General features: G+C 40.1%; 2 protein-coding genes across 5 annotated transcripts; one reads left to right on the top strand and one right to left on the bottom strand.

The window, feature by feature from the left end:
• Positions 1–2,470: 2,470 nt before the first annotated feature.
• afmid (arylformamidase) lies at positions 2,471–12,239 on the bottom strand. 4 transcript variants are annotated; one of them, XM_075463631.1, is made up of 12 exons: positions 12,102–12,239; positions 11,543–11,647; positions 10,478–10,568; positions 9,246–9,350; positions 9,113–9,161; positions 8,932–9,041; positions 8,751–8,823; positions 8,562–8,659; positions 6,941–7,019; positions 5,431–5,566; positions 4,338–4,442; positions 2,471–3,242 (listed from the first exon to the last, which is right to left on the bottom strand). In XM_075463631.1, exons 1-12 carry the CDS (start codon positions 12,129–12,131, stop codon positions 3,213–3,215), a joined length of 1,011 nt encoding a protein of 336 aa, XP_075319746.1. In that variant the 5' UTR covers positions 12,132–12,239; the 3' UTR covers positions 2,471–3,212. The 4 variants fall into 4 exon arrangements, with proteins under 4 accessions (XP_075319746.1, XP_075319747.1, XP_075319748.1 ...); XM_075463632.1 differs by having other exon boundaries at positions 8,932–9,017; positions 12,102–12,237; XM_075463633.1 differs by lacking the exon at positions 11,543–11,647 and having other exon boundaries at positions 12,102–12,237.
• tk1 (thymidine kinase 1, soluble) lies at positions 11,739–16,099 on the top strand. Its single transcript, XM_075463636.1, has 8 exons — positions 11,739–11,939; positions 13,171–13,252; positions 13,397–13,428; positions 13,803–13,916; positions 14,424–14,517; positions 14,644–14,733; positions 14,983–15,102; positions 15,648–16,099. The coding sequence occupies exons 2-8, from the start codon at positions 13,187–13,189 to the stop codon at positions 15,825–15,827; spliced, it is 696 nt and encodes a 231-aa protein (XP_075319751.1). The 5' UTR covers positions 11,739–11,939; positions 13,171–13,186; the 3' UTR covers positions 15,828–16,099.
• Positions 16,100–16,581: the final 482 nt, after the last annotated feature.

The raw sequence follows: 16,581 nt of genomic DNA, 5'->3' as shown, positions 1-16,581 counted from the left end.
CGGAGACCAAGTGTCCGAGATAACAAAGCGTCGTCGACTAGCATGGATCGCTGCTGTAAGACGACCAAGCATAACTTTCCACTCAATCCCGGTGTCGATGAGAGTGTGTTCTCTGCATTTTCATTCTGGTAAGTTACAGACTTTTGTGTGCTGAGGTAAAGATCCCCGCCTTCACAAGAGGACACTGTCAGTTGGAAGCAAGGGATGTCTCAATGGGTTAAAAGCGGAGGACAAATTTCGTGTGTATGCATGTATACATGACAATAAATCTCAGGGTTCCCGCGGGGTCTTAAAAAGCCTTAAAAGCATTGAATTTATGAATTTGGAAATAATACCTTAAAAAGACTTGAAAAAGTCTTGAATTTTGATATCTGGGTCTTAAAATTTGTGCAGTAACTTCTCCGTATCACATTCTCCTCAAACGTTTCATTTGTCAACAAGGCTACTATTATTTTGAAAAGCCTAAATAACGTAGCCTAAATGAAGAGTGGCGGAACCAATCATTGAGAACGCAACGCTGCCGCTACCGCTCCGCCCCGGGTCCGATCACATTGCTACAGCACTGACACAGACCAATTTTAATTTTAACAAATTAAAAAAAAAAAAAAAAAGTTTTTCTTTGCTGGTAGGTCTGTGAAATAGGCCGTGAAATAGGTATTATTTTTTTTATAAATGGTCTTAAAAAAGGTCTTAAAAAGACTTAAATTTGACTTGAAGAAACCTGTAGGAACCCTGAAATCTGATCTTAATCTTAATCTTAATTTAATGTGGAAAATACAAGGAAAATTGCCCATCTCCAAATTCACATGGAAAGGGCGATTGGAACTGTCAGAAACAATACACCTTTTTGTCAGCAAAAGTACCTATCAACATAGTTTTGCTATGCGAAGGTGAAGACAAAACATTCTTTGACAAGATTGTGTCTGTGTGTTGTACTCTGACCACCATGAGCAGGAGTGTTGTGCAAAGTTGAAGTCGTCTGAAATAAATATGCTTTGAGATACAGCCAAGTGTGTGTGTTTCATTATTTATTTACAAGTAGAGTAACATGACAAAAGTGTAAAGTGTCATTATAATTGAAACTGTTGCAAAGTATAAGCACTGACACCACATACTATATACGCAATTATGTCCGAAAGGGTGAACTTCGGCAGTAAATCTTCGTCGACACTCCATTCCTTGCTTGGTATTTCATAAGGGTCCAGTCCGTTTATAACGCAAATCTTCTGTATGTACCGATCTCTGGCTTCCTTCTGTAATGTATCCCGGTATATCCCACATCCTTTCTTCGATTTTAACATGCTTTTCTGTCACTTTTCTCTCACTGTTTGGTCCTTGATCTCCGTCTTGCCTCAGGGTTTGTTTACGAGATTGTGCCTCCAATATGGCGACCATATCCCAGAATGCAACGCGTGTGCCCGAGCCCTATACTGAAGTCACTATTGCATACTGTGCACCTCGCCACGGTGTCATCATTCTTCACCTTCTCTACACATGGGTATACTTTAGTATATTCTGCTGTAAAATGAGTCTTATATTTTCGTTTTTTTTACTCGAGGATTCACCCTCTGCCATTTGGCAGGATGCACAGCTTTGAGTGGTAACTTAGGTGACTGTCAGAGAGTAAATCGAAGCCCTCCCACACCGAACGTTATTGGCTTATTTTGCTGACTAAACCAATCAGCGTGCCCTCTGACCAGCAGTCGCCTTGAACGCTCGTTGAACAGAACATCGCTTTGGACACATACGCACAGGTTTCACACCTCTCCCCACACCCCTCTCTCTCGTGCCTGCGCAGTCGAAACGCGCATGGTGCACGAGTTATTGTGTTGCCTGCACGCTCTCACTCGCATTGAAAAAAAAAAAAAAAAAAACTCCCTCGAATAGTCTAAAATCCGGGATATTTTATCCGACTCGCGGGCATCCGTGATTAACTATCAATATCAGGGAGACTCCCGGAGCTTCCGGGAGACTTTGGATGTCTGCATCTACTGTTGGCCCAAGCCTCAGTGGCAACAGGTCTGATGAGGGATGAATCCTCCCCAGAGCTTGGACCTCAACATTATTGAAGCAGTGTGGGATCATCTTAAAGAAAAAAGGCAGCCAACCTCCAAAGAGCTTTGAAATGTCCTTCAAGAAGCCTGGAGAACTATTCCTGAAGACTACTTAAAGAAAGACGGTTCAGGCTGTGTTGAAGAATAAAGGTGTTCACCCCAAACACTGACTTTCAGGTTTGTTAGACGTGCACAAACTCTAATTTTGCCTCATGTGCTGCATTTCCATTAATGTCCAGGGGCGTCTCAAGACTCTCACAGTACTGTACATCCTGGACCCTGCATCAGTTCCTAATAGTTGGAATAAATACATCTTTAGCACGCACAGTCCTGCTTCTTTGGAAGCAGTACAAGACACCCCTGCTTCATTCACTGTCATGATCACTGACATCCAATCCACACACACTGAAGACGCATTCATTCTTAAAGATAAATTTATTGTTATAATCTACCATGAAGACAAACCATGAGAGGCTAGTGTGATAGCAGTGAGTATTAATGTGCATCTGTTTCACTTCAGTAACATCTGATATCTAAAAATGTCTATCTGAATATTAGTGTTCTTCAACTTCATCAGGATCAAGTGCAAATATACATTTTTCAAAATCAACACCTGCCAACAACACACTAACGATTCCTGGGTGAGACATCAGCAAACGATGGAAGTAACAGTAAAAAGCTACAGTCGGTTTGAATGATATGCCACTATTGTTCTAAAAGAAAAAAAAAAACAAACCAGAAAGGTCCACCTGATTACAGAAGACTGGAAATATGCCAAAGCTAATCATCGCCTCTGCAACATTTTGTATGCAGTGGAACCGCGTTTCCTGACAAAAACATTGTGCACAAAAGGTTGTTCAGTCTCGTGTTTGGGACTGAATATGGGCAAAGTTGCTACAGTCACCGCCTTTGAAGCAACGAGGCTTTAGGCACGCAATGTTCTCAGAAGATGTGTTTCGAACATACAAAAGTTCATAATAAATAATAAAAACAGTAAACTAGATGGTCATTCAAAAACAACCGATACCACCTTACTGTGGATTCAAAGTGGACGGAAACTGGATGTTAATCGTAGTTCAGACCTGAAATAATGCATATTTTCTCAGTGTTGTTGCATGAAGACTGTTCAGAGCTGAATGTTGAATCAAGCAGGACACTTCAGCTCTTTCCCATCATCTCCAAGAGAAGCTGCAGGAGATTAAAACACAGGATCACTACACATTTCACACCTTTACAGACCCAAATCTTCAAATTTGAATCAAAATTCTTTATTGATTGTTGACATTGAAACAAGAAAATATGCATGTTTATCATCAAGCTCTGGCCTGAGCTCTCGTATCACAAAGTTATCATTCTGGCTTTCATGGCTGCCCTTTCCAACATGTTTCTTTAAAAAAAAAAAAAAAAAAAAATATGAATTTCATATTTTGGTAAAGAAAAATGGTAAAGATCAAAAGTTTCCATCTTTTTCCTTATTACTCATCTACTTGGTAATTACTAAAATCCAATTCCTGCTGTATGGGAACCCCGATAATAAAAATATCCATAAAGATGCCGAGTTAATATTTGATTAAAATACTGTCGACAGTGCCCATCTATAGTGCCACAAACATGTTGAATAAGTGTCAATCTAAATTAAATTAATAGAAACTTTTTGTATTTCGACTTATTTTTTACTTTCATCAGCTGCATTTTAACCCAAACATCTCTACTTTCTTCAATACATTTTAAAATAAGACCTGCTACACTAGTTTGAATGCAAGTTCATTTAGTATCTAAATTCATTTCATTTTTCATGGATGGGGCAGTAACATTTAGAAATTCCTATTCCTTAGGATATCCACTGGTACAGGACAGATTTAACAAGGCGTAACATAACTAAGGGAGACAGCAGCGTAACGTTGGTGACAAAAAGAGCCACAAACTAACAACATGGATGAAAGTGAAGCAGAGCAGCAACTTATTCCTCATCCAAGTGAGCTGTTCCTGTTGTTGGCTGAAGAAGCAGTTACTGGTGAATGTGTGAGGAAAGAAGTTGAATCAGTGCTTCTACTTTTATCAAAGTTTTTTTCTAAAAAAAAAGGTGTATATGTACACATATACATATACATATATATATATACACACACACACATATATACATACACACACACACCCTCTGGTATTTTTGGTATTAAGGAACCGGATGCTAAGAGGTTAAAGTTTCCATTTTGTTTTACTCTTTAGGGAGATCTCATCTTCTAAACTGAATTTAAATGATTGAGGTTCTGCTTGCTTGTGTACCTTTGTTAGATGATACTCCTCCTCCACCAGTTTCTCAATGATACTGAAATGGTCTGTATTTGCCACATCCTCCATGGTCACATTCAGTCCTGATGCTTCCAAAGTCTTAAAGGACAAAAGAAAGAGAAGCAGTGACAAAAACAGCAAAGGAAAAGGAACGTATACACAATCATTTCAGAGATGTTAATTTGATTTGCCTCAGGATCCATCATTACAACAACTCTGTAAACAGCATCCATTAAAAATCTAGTTTGATCACGAAAAAGCAGCTTTGTGTGTTCAAACAGAAAAACTACTCTTCATGGAGTTGGTGCATTCCGTCTTAAAGGTGGGGTCTGAGATCTTGGAAAAAACGGTTCCTGCAAGCTATATTTTTGAAAATACACAACCTTGCCTCTCCCTTCAGTCCAGCCCTCGAAACCACGCCTTCAAAACACATGAACGAGTCACGAGTCTGTGAATGCGCAGGGGGGAGGGGGGAGAGGGGCTGACGGTTGATTGGCGTGTCAGAATCCAATAGAAGTAACTCTCATCATTACTTCTATTGGTCAGACATTTCCTCTTGCTACACCCTCTACGATGGACTAAAATATTTAGTTTTTTTCCCCAAACATTCTATTTTAGTGGGTGCAATGGGGTCGTGAGGAGGTTTTCAGACAATATGATAAAAAAAATGCTCCAGAAAACATCACAGACCCCACCTTTAAAAGGCTCCTTTCACAGCATCAATTAAGTTAAAAAAAAAAAAAAAAAAAAAAAAAAAAAAAAAAAAACCCTCACCATAAAATATTCCTACTTTCCCCAAATAAGACATAAAATAGAACATTTAATTAATCATTAATCACCAGGAATATATGGATAACTTAAAAGTATCTATCAAGAAAAAAAACAAACAAAAAAAAACATTTCCTGGTTCTGGTTTGTAAAAGTACATTCATTGCTATTCCTCCATCGATATAAATTCAGGTTTTGACATGACAATAGGAGAAAAACTGATCAACCTGAGCACGTGATGGGTGTTAAAAGGTTGCAGTTTGTTGACCAAATAAAGCCTTAAATGCATGATTTTAATATATAGCTCATGAGTACAGACTTTGCAGTATTCTTCTGATTGCTTTCGAAACTCCGGTGAGTCGTTCTCAGCCACAGCAACGACGATCTGACAGCTGGAGGAGGAGAGTTTGAGCTGTGGGACGAGCTTACTGGGGCTGTTCCTCACCGCCACCTCCCTGCCAACAGCAGACAGCCCGGAGACAAAGGGATCAGGCACTGACAGGCACGACCGACCAGCAGAAAACAATTAGACACAGGCACACCGACACAATGATATCCACACTTTCTCACGATGCTCTCTATACCACCCCGTGGCATTTACAGCAGGGTCATACAAATAGATTTTTACAGGATTCATTGACCTTATCAGGACCCTGATCCAATTATTTGATGTGTCACAGCTATTTTCATTCATAAAACACATGATGTGATTTCAGCTTTTACTGAAAGCGACGATTTTTAAGTTTTTTCCACAGCAAAATAAGTTGATGTTATTGCATTTCTAATCAATGCTTTACAGCAGATTGGTGAGTATTTTTGTATTGTCCTAAAACACGGTTTATATCACGTCGGGGAGAAAAAGGAGCCGGACTCGTCAGGTCAGCCTCTTATGGGGAATTTTTTGATCAGAACGACACAGAGACATGTACATGGCGGCATGCATGGAAATTCCCTTTGACCTCAGTTTGTGACAATCTTTTATTCACTTCTGTATCATTCAATGCGTACGTGGCCCAAACCCAATCTCTCTTCCGCACCTGCTGTCCGAGGCCGGCGCCTCATTTGCGCCATTATCTAGACAGAGCTCATCCTAACCTCAAACGATATGCATGATTCGGGCACAACAAGGCACAATGTGTAATTGGACAATGTGTCAAGGCTCTGCTCTCCCACAAAAGCTGACAAACTGAATTACAGACAGTAATCAGGTTCACGAAGGAAACTGTGTGAGTTTACATGCTGTGAGTAATGAGATCAGGCGTCCACCCTTCCATGAGCAATTCACCATCTTAGATTGAGGCTCATATTCATAAAAAGGTATTCTGTGTAATCCCATGCATACAGTCATCTTTATGACAAGCCTTCCTCTTTGTTAACCCCAACATTAAATAACACGGAGCGGGAGCAAGAAGAGGAAACAAAGGGCAGTGATCAAGGGATAAACGATTGTCTGTTAAGTTGCCTCTGCACTCAACGCCACACAATAGGATGGCGCAACAACCAATCAGAGCGATGAAGAAGGATTACGTAGTCAGCGCAACGTACCCGGTGGACAAAACTCCGAAAATGTCCTCTTTTTTTCCAAGAAAAACTTAAGTGCAGTTATCTGTTCATCTCGCAAAGAAAACTGTATATTTAAATCTTCTAGAGTCGCTGCCAAAGCCAAATCGCACCCTCAAATTCTCTCCTGTACTTGGACAACAAGAGGGAGGCAGAGTGATGCAATATCCGTTTGTGCTGAATTCTTTATGTCAGTGTGCTCATCCAGAAAGAAACATTATGAGTGATAAGTCTACTGCTGGTAAAACCGGATGTGTGCGGATACATACTCTGTCATCTTCAAAGGCTCGTTGACGTAGGTGGACAGGATCGGCAGGAGATCATATATGCCACTGACAAGGAAGGCGCCTTAAAGAAAATGATAGAACCAGTGAAAAGATAACAGTATATCAATTCTGACACATTTGTATATCAACAATGTACAGTACTGCACAAAAGTCTTGAACCACCCCTCATTTCTTTATATTTCTAAGCAGATAGTTCTCCAGACTTTCTGATCGGCTGCTTTTTCCCTCATTTTCAGTCCTGTTCTTGTATGCGACCATTTTCAGAGGAATGTGTTCTTTTTTTTGTTAGTTAAGCCACCAAACACTGAACCATTCAAGCATTAAAAAAAAAAAGGCACCCAACTCAAGGGATGAACCAGTGTTGCATCTCCACAAAACAGACAATTTAGCAAAGAACCCATTTTAAAATGCATCTTTAGGCATTTTGTTACTAGCAGCCTGTCACAAAGACACATCATTTGCCAAAGATAACATCGTTTGACAGATGTCAAATAGTATTTTTTTTACAGGGTGATTCCAAAAGAGACGTTAGCTGAAAACTTGGCATATCTCAGCATGGTGTGCAGTGTGTCCTTAAAAACTTTGAGGAAACTGGACAAGTGGAGGACAAAAGAAGAAGTGTCAGGCCTAACAAAATTAGAAAAAAAGTCCAGCAAAAACCTGACAGGAGCTGAGAGATGGATCTGGACCTTCAGCTGATCCATCTATTGTTGGCCCAAGCCTCATCAGAAATGGTCTCTGTGGAAGAGTGGCTGTCAAGAAGCCACCCGTTTCCAGTTTTCCTGTCAATAGCCGCTTTCGGACAGAGTGTCCTCCTCGAATTTCGTTCTGATAACTGTCCTTCCCCAGGGGAACTGTTTCAGTTTGAATTCACACATGAGTCGGGACCTGATAGAGACTGATGCGACGCAGCCGTCTGCGACAGCAACGTGTTACTTTAGCGCCACATTCAACAACAAAACAAAACCTGGTAAAAGTAAGGAGAGAAGAAAAAAAAAAGAAAAAAAACACAATGAAGCTAATATGGAGAGCGGGGAGGCCACCGTGTTCATGGTCTGCATGATGGTGATATTAATCATGGACAATCACATCGGGCGTCTAATATCGAGGCTGGAAGAGCTCACAGAGAGAGTCAGGAGATACTTTTTCATTTCATGAAGGAAGAAAGGAGAGCAGAGCGCCGCAGACAAAGGAGACAACGTGTAAGTTTAACTTATTAAACACGCGCCGGTTGTGTCTGTGTCATATGAGTAAAACATTTCAGCCGTGACAACATGACATGGGCCGTAGCTACCGACCACCAAACACCTCCGTCAGATGTGTTCCTATAGAACCTAGAAAAGACCCAGCCTCGGAGAAGGAGCTAAAATGGTTACAGGAACTGAGGGTGATGGTCCCGAGTTCCTGTATGTCCGAATGCAGGAGAAAACGGCCCCGTGGATTAAAAGGTTATAAGAACTGCCAAAGGTTCCTACAGTCCAAATGCGGCTAATAAGTACAAAAACCATGGCTGGTTCTAGACCTTTGCACAGTACTGTATTTTTAAGTTTCTTCAGTATACTGTTAATCACAATGAGGCAAGGCATTATCCTCCATATCTCACCTTTGATCTGAGGAGCGATGCTGTACTGTGACCAGTCGGTGGAGAGCACCATTGCAGCCAGGTGGGCCCCAGCAGAGTGGCCACACAGGTAAAGACCACTGAGTTAGAGACCAGAGAGAGTTCATTGCAAACAAACAGGAACACCATCCATTTCCTCTCTCCGATTAAAATAACAGAAAAGAAAATGACCTGATGTGAGAATACTGCTGAACGACAGAAACCACACTCCTGCGAACTTGTGATACCATCAGGTCCATGTTGCCTGATAAAAGAAACAAAGCAGAGGGCTGACATTTGCAGTTCATCTCCTTGAATCATCCGTCTTACCACTGGACCAGAAACAGCAGAAAAAGATATGAAAAGGCTCTACCTTTGGGGGCGATGTCGTAACCAACGGCAACCACAACTACACCCTTATCAATGAGAGGAACAGCCATGAATCCAGATTCGTCCTTGCTGAACAGACAAAAACAAAAACCCCTGAAAAAAATGAAGACACCTAAACACGCTTTACAATATCAAACAGATTCCACTGAGAGCGTCGGCCGTACCTGAGAAACTGCCAGTAGCCTCCATGCAGGTAAACAACAAGGTTGACGTCTGAAAGAGAGGAGGCGAGGCCCGTTTATCGTCATGCGTTGACACTAGTTTCAGCATACATGAAATGCAACGATGAGTCCGTACCCAGAGAGTTGGTCCTGGGAATGTACACATCCAGTTTCTCTCCATCTCCCTCCCCGTACGGCACATTGAGTAAAGTCTGAGCACAACCACGGGCTCGCTCTGTACCTGAACAGCACATAGCATCAAACATCAGGACGTTATATCCAGATTACGTATATTTACTTTTGATAAATCCTGCTTAATATCTCACTGGGAAAAACGGGACTTTTGTATGTTTTCTGACCCTAAAATTACATGAATAATGGCTCAGTTCCACTCAGCTTCCCAGTAAGCCATGCTCACAGTAGCAGGACCCGCTCTTAAAGGTTAATCTCATTTGTCTAATTTGTGACTCCTCTGTCGACCTGCTTGTGAGCCAGAAGTCATTCACGGACAAATATTTTAAAAGAAGTCTCAAACCTTAAAATGGAGAACAGAATGAGGAGTGAGGAGGCTTGCTGGGGGAGATATAAGCAAGGACATACTGGTGTATCCTTTGCGGAAGAAGTTTCGGCATTTGTGACACATCAATCCCCATGACTATACTTATCTTACCAAAATTATTCAATACAGTGGTAGTTTGCAACAAAACAATCGTTTGATGGTGTAGCCTCAACGGCTCTGAAGCAAGCATGTCTCATTTTGTTAAAAGCCTGTTGCCTTGCTTCCTCTTCCTCGACTCCTTTCCTAAGACGCGAGGAAGTGGGTCCAGGAGAGGAGTAGAGGCTGTGCAAGCCGGAAAATGGGATGAGAGGAATGCAGCCATTATTAGAACACCTGTGCTTTTCCTGCTATGTCATGCTGTAAAAAATGATCTGTGGGATGAGGTTTCCTAACTTATTAGGCTTTAAAACACGCTAATGTAGTAGTTTTTATCTTGATATAGTGTAAAAAAAATCAATTTCTAAAAACAAAAATCGGTGTAAAAATATTCAACATCTAAAAAAAAAATAATAATAAAAAAAATACAATATTAGAAATTCGTATTCAAACTCTGATGGCACAGAAAAACTTCCATAGAAGGGGTCCTCTCAGAAACATGACGCATGCCTTTACAGGCAGCCCCTCGGCTGAGATTCGTACAAATGCCCCACTTTCCAAACTTAAATATCCGGCAGGGATGTGGATATTTACGGCTGAACACAATCTGGCCAACACCTGTGTTGCTGTGGCGCTTCTCGGCCTGCGTGGACACGCAAACGTGTCCAAGTTTACTGATAAACAATGATCGTCTTTACTCAAAACAAACCCACCTTCCTTTAAAGCCTTCACGTGGGCCTTGATCACGTCGTCCGCCGACATCCTGTGGGACCACCTGCTGGGGGAATACTGCCTCTCGAGCTCCTGTTTGACAGAGAGACTCCGGTCAGCCGCGCGGCCATGAAAGCTGAGACACCAGCCACCATCAGGGGTGATAAGCACACGGTGAACAGCGCCCCCCGGTGGTCCAACTGACCCTGCTGTCACAAACGTTCAGCCTCTTATAGACCGATACGGGGGCAGCGAAAGAATAAATTGGAAAATTATTAAACAAAATAGATTAATAAACGTGGAAATGAAAATACAAATAGATAAATAATAACTTATTGTGGATGTATAGAGACAAAAAACAAAATATTGTATTTTATTACTTTTTAAAGATTTATTTAGATGTATTTTTTGCATGCAAATTACTTTGTGATTTTCTGTATATCTTTGCATAATGTTTTTTATTCATCTTTATCCCTTTAACACTTATTTATCTTTAAGACTAATTCAAGCTAGCTTTTAATTTAGGCCTCGTAGATCTGACATGAGTGTCTATGAGTGCAGTGTTTCTCACATTTTTACTGAGAAAGGTCAGGATTAATTAGAAATAGATGAAGAAGGCTTAAACAACAACAAGGGTCAAGAAGAGGAAGCAGAAAACTCATGGTTAAATCTGATTGGCTCAGAGGAAATAGCAATGGCTAAAACAATGTAGTGAAAAATTGAATATAAAAAGAAAATTGGAAAAGAATAAGACAAATAAATCAAGAAATGTATTGTTTCTTTACGTTTCCACATTTATCAATTTATTTCTGTATATATTTTCGCATGTATTTTCTTATTTCTTAACATATTTATTCTTTTGGGAGGCAGTCATCATTTTATAATTTGAAAAACCAACAGTGGAAAAAAAAAAATTCAGTGGAAAAAGAACCAGACTCAACATCCGGGTAAACAGGGAGAAGCAATCGATCCCTGTCTCAATTCATCAGATCAGCTCAATCGATATTGAGTAATATCTATTACTCAATTTTATTAACACAAATGGCAAATAAATTAAACTCACTCACCGAAGCACCATCACCCGCGTTGGTGGACATGGCTGATCTGTCCAATGTAGCGTAACTTGATTGGCTGCCGTTGGATGAATTGAGACAGGGATCGATTGCTTCTCCCTGTTTACCCGGATGTTGAGTCTGGTTATTTTTCCACTGAATTTTTTTAAGATGATTTTTTTTTTCCACTGTTGGTTTTTCAAATTCAGAGTCTGATTTTGATGCTGTAAAAATTCGATATTAGAAATTCGTATTCAAACTCTGATGGCACAGAAAAACTTCCATAAGGTTTTGAACTATTTGTTCAAATAGCGTCTGAGTTGATGGGGGGGGGGAAACAAAGTATGAAATAACTGCAATTTTACTTTTTAATGCAAATCTGCAAATGGAAAAATCTATTTCGATAAAGTAGGTAAGTCTCGTGAGAATCAGCTATTGAGAAATAGCAAACAAAGCGCCAGGAAATTTACTGATAGTCCCTAATTCCTAGTTTTGACACATAGTCACAACAATTCCTACTTCCTCAACATAGTAAATCACGCAGAAAAATCAAAGAACACTCTTAAACTCTTACGTCTTTCTCCATTTTTGTCCAGTGCATCATTTTGTCCGTTCAAGTGACCCAGTGATCCAGTCAACAGGTCCTGCAAGTCTGGACTTTACACAGTGAACCCCTCACTGTGTAAACACACAGATCATGGGGTCATGTGCTCGGTCGATTCAGGAAACAGCTCTTTTATCCATTTACTTATGGATTCGTTCATTCATTTACTTATCTATTTGTTTACCAACATGAAATTGCTTCCTTCTACACATAAAAAAGCAGAAGAGAAAGAACCTATGTGCACTTTTCCACTTTATTTTATTAACCATGTAAATCGAGAAAGTGAAAGTCATGTTTTGCTATAAAAACAGGAGCTGCGCATGTAAAAACTGCCGATGGAAGGAATAAAAAATCTAACCCAGAACGCTCGTAATGTTATGTTTGGTGACTGGGCTTCAGTTTTGCTTTTGTCTATATCACATAACTGACATGAGGAAGTGTAGGGTGGGGTTTCCCTCCAACCTGACATTTAAAATCTAGAAATAAGGCATGCTATATTTCAGTTGATGCATAATCCAAAACCAATTTCCTTGAAATCGGTCAAACTTGTCGAAATTGGGTGAAACTGACTTAGAACAGAAGATAGAATACCAGATAGAAAAATGATTGAACAGATTAGGTTTTATTGGGTAATACGATAAATTTTTTAAGTTGTATTTATCTACAAGGTGCAACTAACACCTTACCGCTCTTTTATATCTTGGCTGCACGATCGTATATTTTGTTTCTGCTTTCTGTTGTTATGATTCGATGTGTTGTCAGAATTGTTAATAAAGTTACAAACGAGGCGCTGCAGTTCCCTGTGCTCTCATTGGTCAGTACTCTAGCTCTGAGCTGAAGCAGATAGTTGAAGAAGCTGTTTGGTCAACAGTGTCACGTGTCAACAGACTCAACATCCATTGGTGGAAACTTTGATAAATTCGCTCTGCATTGCCGGCGCGCGGAATTCAAAGATTAGCTTCAGGCTTTCATAGCACGTTACGCACCTTTTAAATATTTATTTCAGCTGTTTTCTTTTAATTGTTTACTTTTGTTAAAGTTTATCTACATAAAAGATGGACTGCGTAGATTTTCCAAGAGTTTTACCAAACTCACCAAGGAACGCACGGGGACAAATTCAGGTTAGTATCTGCAACTTTCTCTCAACTAATTTAGCTAACAAGGACATAAATAAGCTATAAACATAAAGAAAGTTCGGCATATAGTTATAGACTCTAATCTACAAGCGTCTTCCTGAGACTAATCTTCTTCGTTGTTGTTTGCAGGTCATCTTTGGGCCGATGTTTTCAGGAAAAAGGTGAGTTATTTGCTCATAATCCGTTCATAAAAAACGTGTAAACAAGGTTTTATGGACGAAGCTGCTCAGTGAATTTCATGTTCAGTGTTTAAAATCATATTAAAACACCGTCTCTGTTACAATTTCCGTCCAAACTTCACCATCCCGCCAATTCTGCTTTGTTTATCCAGCTCCCATTCATGAACCAGATTAATGTTGTACAGTAACTTGTTATGCATTAATATAATGGTTTTTTACATTCACATATAGGACTTATGACTAATTTAATCTGGTTTCTACAATATATATTTTATGTAGTATTACTATATAGGTATCCTAAAGTGTACATTGTACAATTTGACCAAATTTGTGTTGACTAAATCTTGTTTTTGCAGCACTGAACTGATGAGAAGAGTGCGCCGTTTCCAGATAGCCCAGTACAATTGCTTGTTGGTCAAATATGCCAAAGACACTCGTTATTCTGACACAGGCATGGCCACACATGACAAGTAAGCCCCCTGTATTTATGATCTTTCTATTTTCCTAAGCTGCTCTTATTTATAGAAACAAACTCATGTATAGGAGGAAGTTAGGTGTGCAACTATGTGTGCAATTCCCCAACCTTAACAACTGTCCTGAAGGAACCCAATTGGCAATATAACATGATGTAAAAGAGTAAATATGCTTTCATACAGCTGAGTCTCAACATGGTAAAGAGCAAGTTTGGTTCTTGCTATGACACACAAACGAGTAAAATAATAAGTCCTGTGTTTTAAAAGGTCAATTTCACGTGAAAGACAAAATTATGTAAATATCAGTCGCTGCATCAGCTGCTGTGTTTAGTCAATCTGAGCACACAATGACCTCTTGTGGAGACGTTCCTCACTATGTAAATTTTCCTGTCATACTTCATGGTTTGGAATTAGTATGTATATTCATAGATACTAATATTGATTGAGTTTTTTTCAGGAAAAGTAAGAAGACACTTCATTATTTCTTCTCTCATCCTGTTTTAGAAACACCATGGAAGCTGTACCTGCCAACTGTCTTGGAGATGTTCGGTCTTTGGCACTACGAGCCTGTGTCATTGGAATTGATGAAGGCCAGTTTGTAAGTGATTGAAATACTTTATATTTTATTCTTAAACTAAAATTCACCTCCGTTGGAGACCAGGATGTTTTATGGACCAAAGAGGGGTGCTATTGGCACTAATCTGCTCTTCTTTTCGTATCGTAGTTTCCAGACACGGTGGAGTTTTGTGAGGAGATGGCCAATTTAGGGAAGACGGTCATTGTAGCCGCATTGGATGGAACCTTCCAGAGGAAGGTGAGTATCATGTCAGTGTCACACTGAGTACCACTGTGGGGACAGATGTAATGAAATATCCCAGACAAGAAGCTCATTTTCAAGAAAAACTGGAACAATCTGCAAGGGCAGCATTAACAGATAATTTAATGAGCCCATTATTCCAAAAACTATAGTGTCCATTCTGTCATTGTAATGCAATTATACCTCCATTCATTCACTGGTACGTAATTCTTATTTTTTCCTTTTCTTTCCTGTGCATTCTTGTAGCCATTTGGAAACATCCTGAACCTCGTCCCTCTGGCGGAGAGCGTGGTGAAGCTCAATGCCGTCTGCATGCAGTGTTACAAAGAAGCTGCTTACACCAAGAGGCTCGGAGCCGAGAAGGAGGTGAGGAAGCAAATCTAGAAGTTATGAAAACTGGTCAAATAGTGCAAAGAAGGACCTTTCAGAGGGTGATGAGCCAGGGGGGGGGGCTCTGAACAAACATTCAAGAAGGTTTGAAGAAATACCAGCTCGACTTTGTTGTATTGGTAGTCCACCAGTTTGACCTCTTGTGCTGCTTTCCTTACACACTATTAGCAAGATGAATCTTATCAAATTTACTTATAAAGCATATTTAAAACAACCGCAGTTGACCAAAGTGCTGTACACAATATTAACGCACAGTAACAATCATAAAACCAACAGAAATAAGCAGATAAAGCTAAAATGAGGTCCTTTTTAAGGGTAAAAGGTTCAAATACTAAGAGCATTAAATACAGTTGAAAGCCAAGGAGAACAAATGTCTTCTGCCGTTTTAAAAATGCTGATGGTGCACTTTTATTTGACAGAAGGCTGTTCCAAAGCGGTTTACTGTTATGCACAAAACACACATGTTCATGTATTTAGCATTGGAAAGGCCTTTTATCGACCGCCTCTTGTTTGTGTCATAGGTCGAAGTGATCGGTGGAGCTGACAAATACCAGGCGGTTTGTAGAAAGTGTTACGGCGGTCTGATGGTTGACAAAGAGAACAGTTCACCCTTCAGGAAGGAAACTCCACAGCATGCTCTGTCAGGAAAAGTCGTGGATCCCGGATTTCCCCGGAAACTCTTCTCTACTCTCCAACTCTGAGGACAAAAATGACACTTGCTGTATAACTTTGGAAATCAATCATTGTGTGTGTGTGTGTGTGTGTGTGTGTGTGTGTGTGTGTGTGTGTGTGTGTGTATGTGTGTGTGTGTGTGTGTGTGTGTGCGCACTTAAATATAAGGAGTCTAACAACTCGGCCATCAATTTAACTAACTTGTGTCAATATTTGTACCCTTTTGTATTGGGATTTTTCAGTAACTTTTCTAAGTATTATATTGTCAGGTGTTAAATTATATTTTTGATGATGAAATGTTTTTGTTTGTTTTGTTTTTTTTTCATTCAGAAGTGATATTCTCTCTGAAAGTATTGACATTTGGCTATATGTTGCAGGTCAGGAAAAGGTCAAAAGTCAAATATGGTTTTAGACTCTGTCTCGTTCTTTTAGTTCCGTTGGGTTTTTATCTACTGACGAGTGAGAAATTTTCTTTTTTAAATCGGTGTGCACTAACTGTGTGATATGTAATCCAACTCTCACATCCATGTGAGGACCAAAATAACCAGTTTAAATCCTGGTATGCTCCAAGGCTGCACAGTGAGCTGGCAGGCAGGCTGGAATGAGAGGGTAGTCTTTGGCCGTGGCTCAGTGGTTAGAGTCGGTCGTCCAATAACCGGAAGGTTGGCAGGTTTGATTCCCACTCTCGCCACTCAAAAAATTGGTGGAACTGACAGCCCACTCTTCCAGCTGTCATGGCCGAGGTGCCCTTGAGCAGGGGCACTGTACCCCCATGCTCCCCGA

The sequence above is a fragment of the Odontesthes bonariensis genome, chromosome 4 (genome assembly GCF_027942865.1).
Source record: "Odontesthes bonariensis isolate fOdoBon6 chromosome 4, fOdoBon6.hap1, whole genome shotgun sequence".
Taxonomy (NCBI): Eukaryota; Metazoa; Chordata; class Actinopteri; order Atheriniformes; family Atherinopsidae; genus Odontesthes; species Odontesthes bonariensis.
Note: the sequence above shows the minus strand (reverse complement) of the source record. Positions and strands in the feature narration are given on the sequence as shown.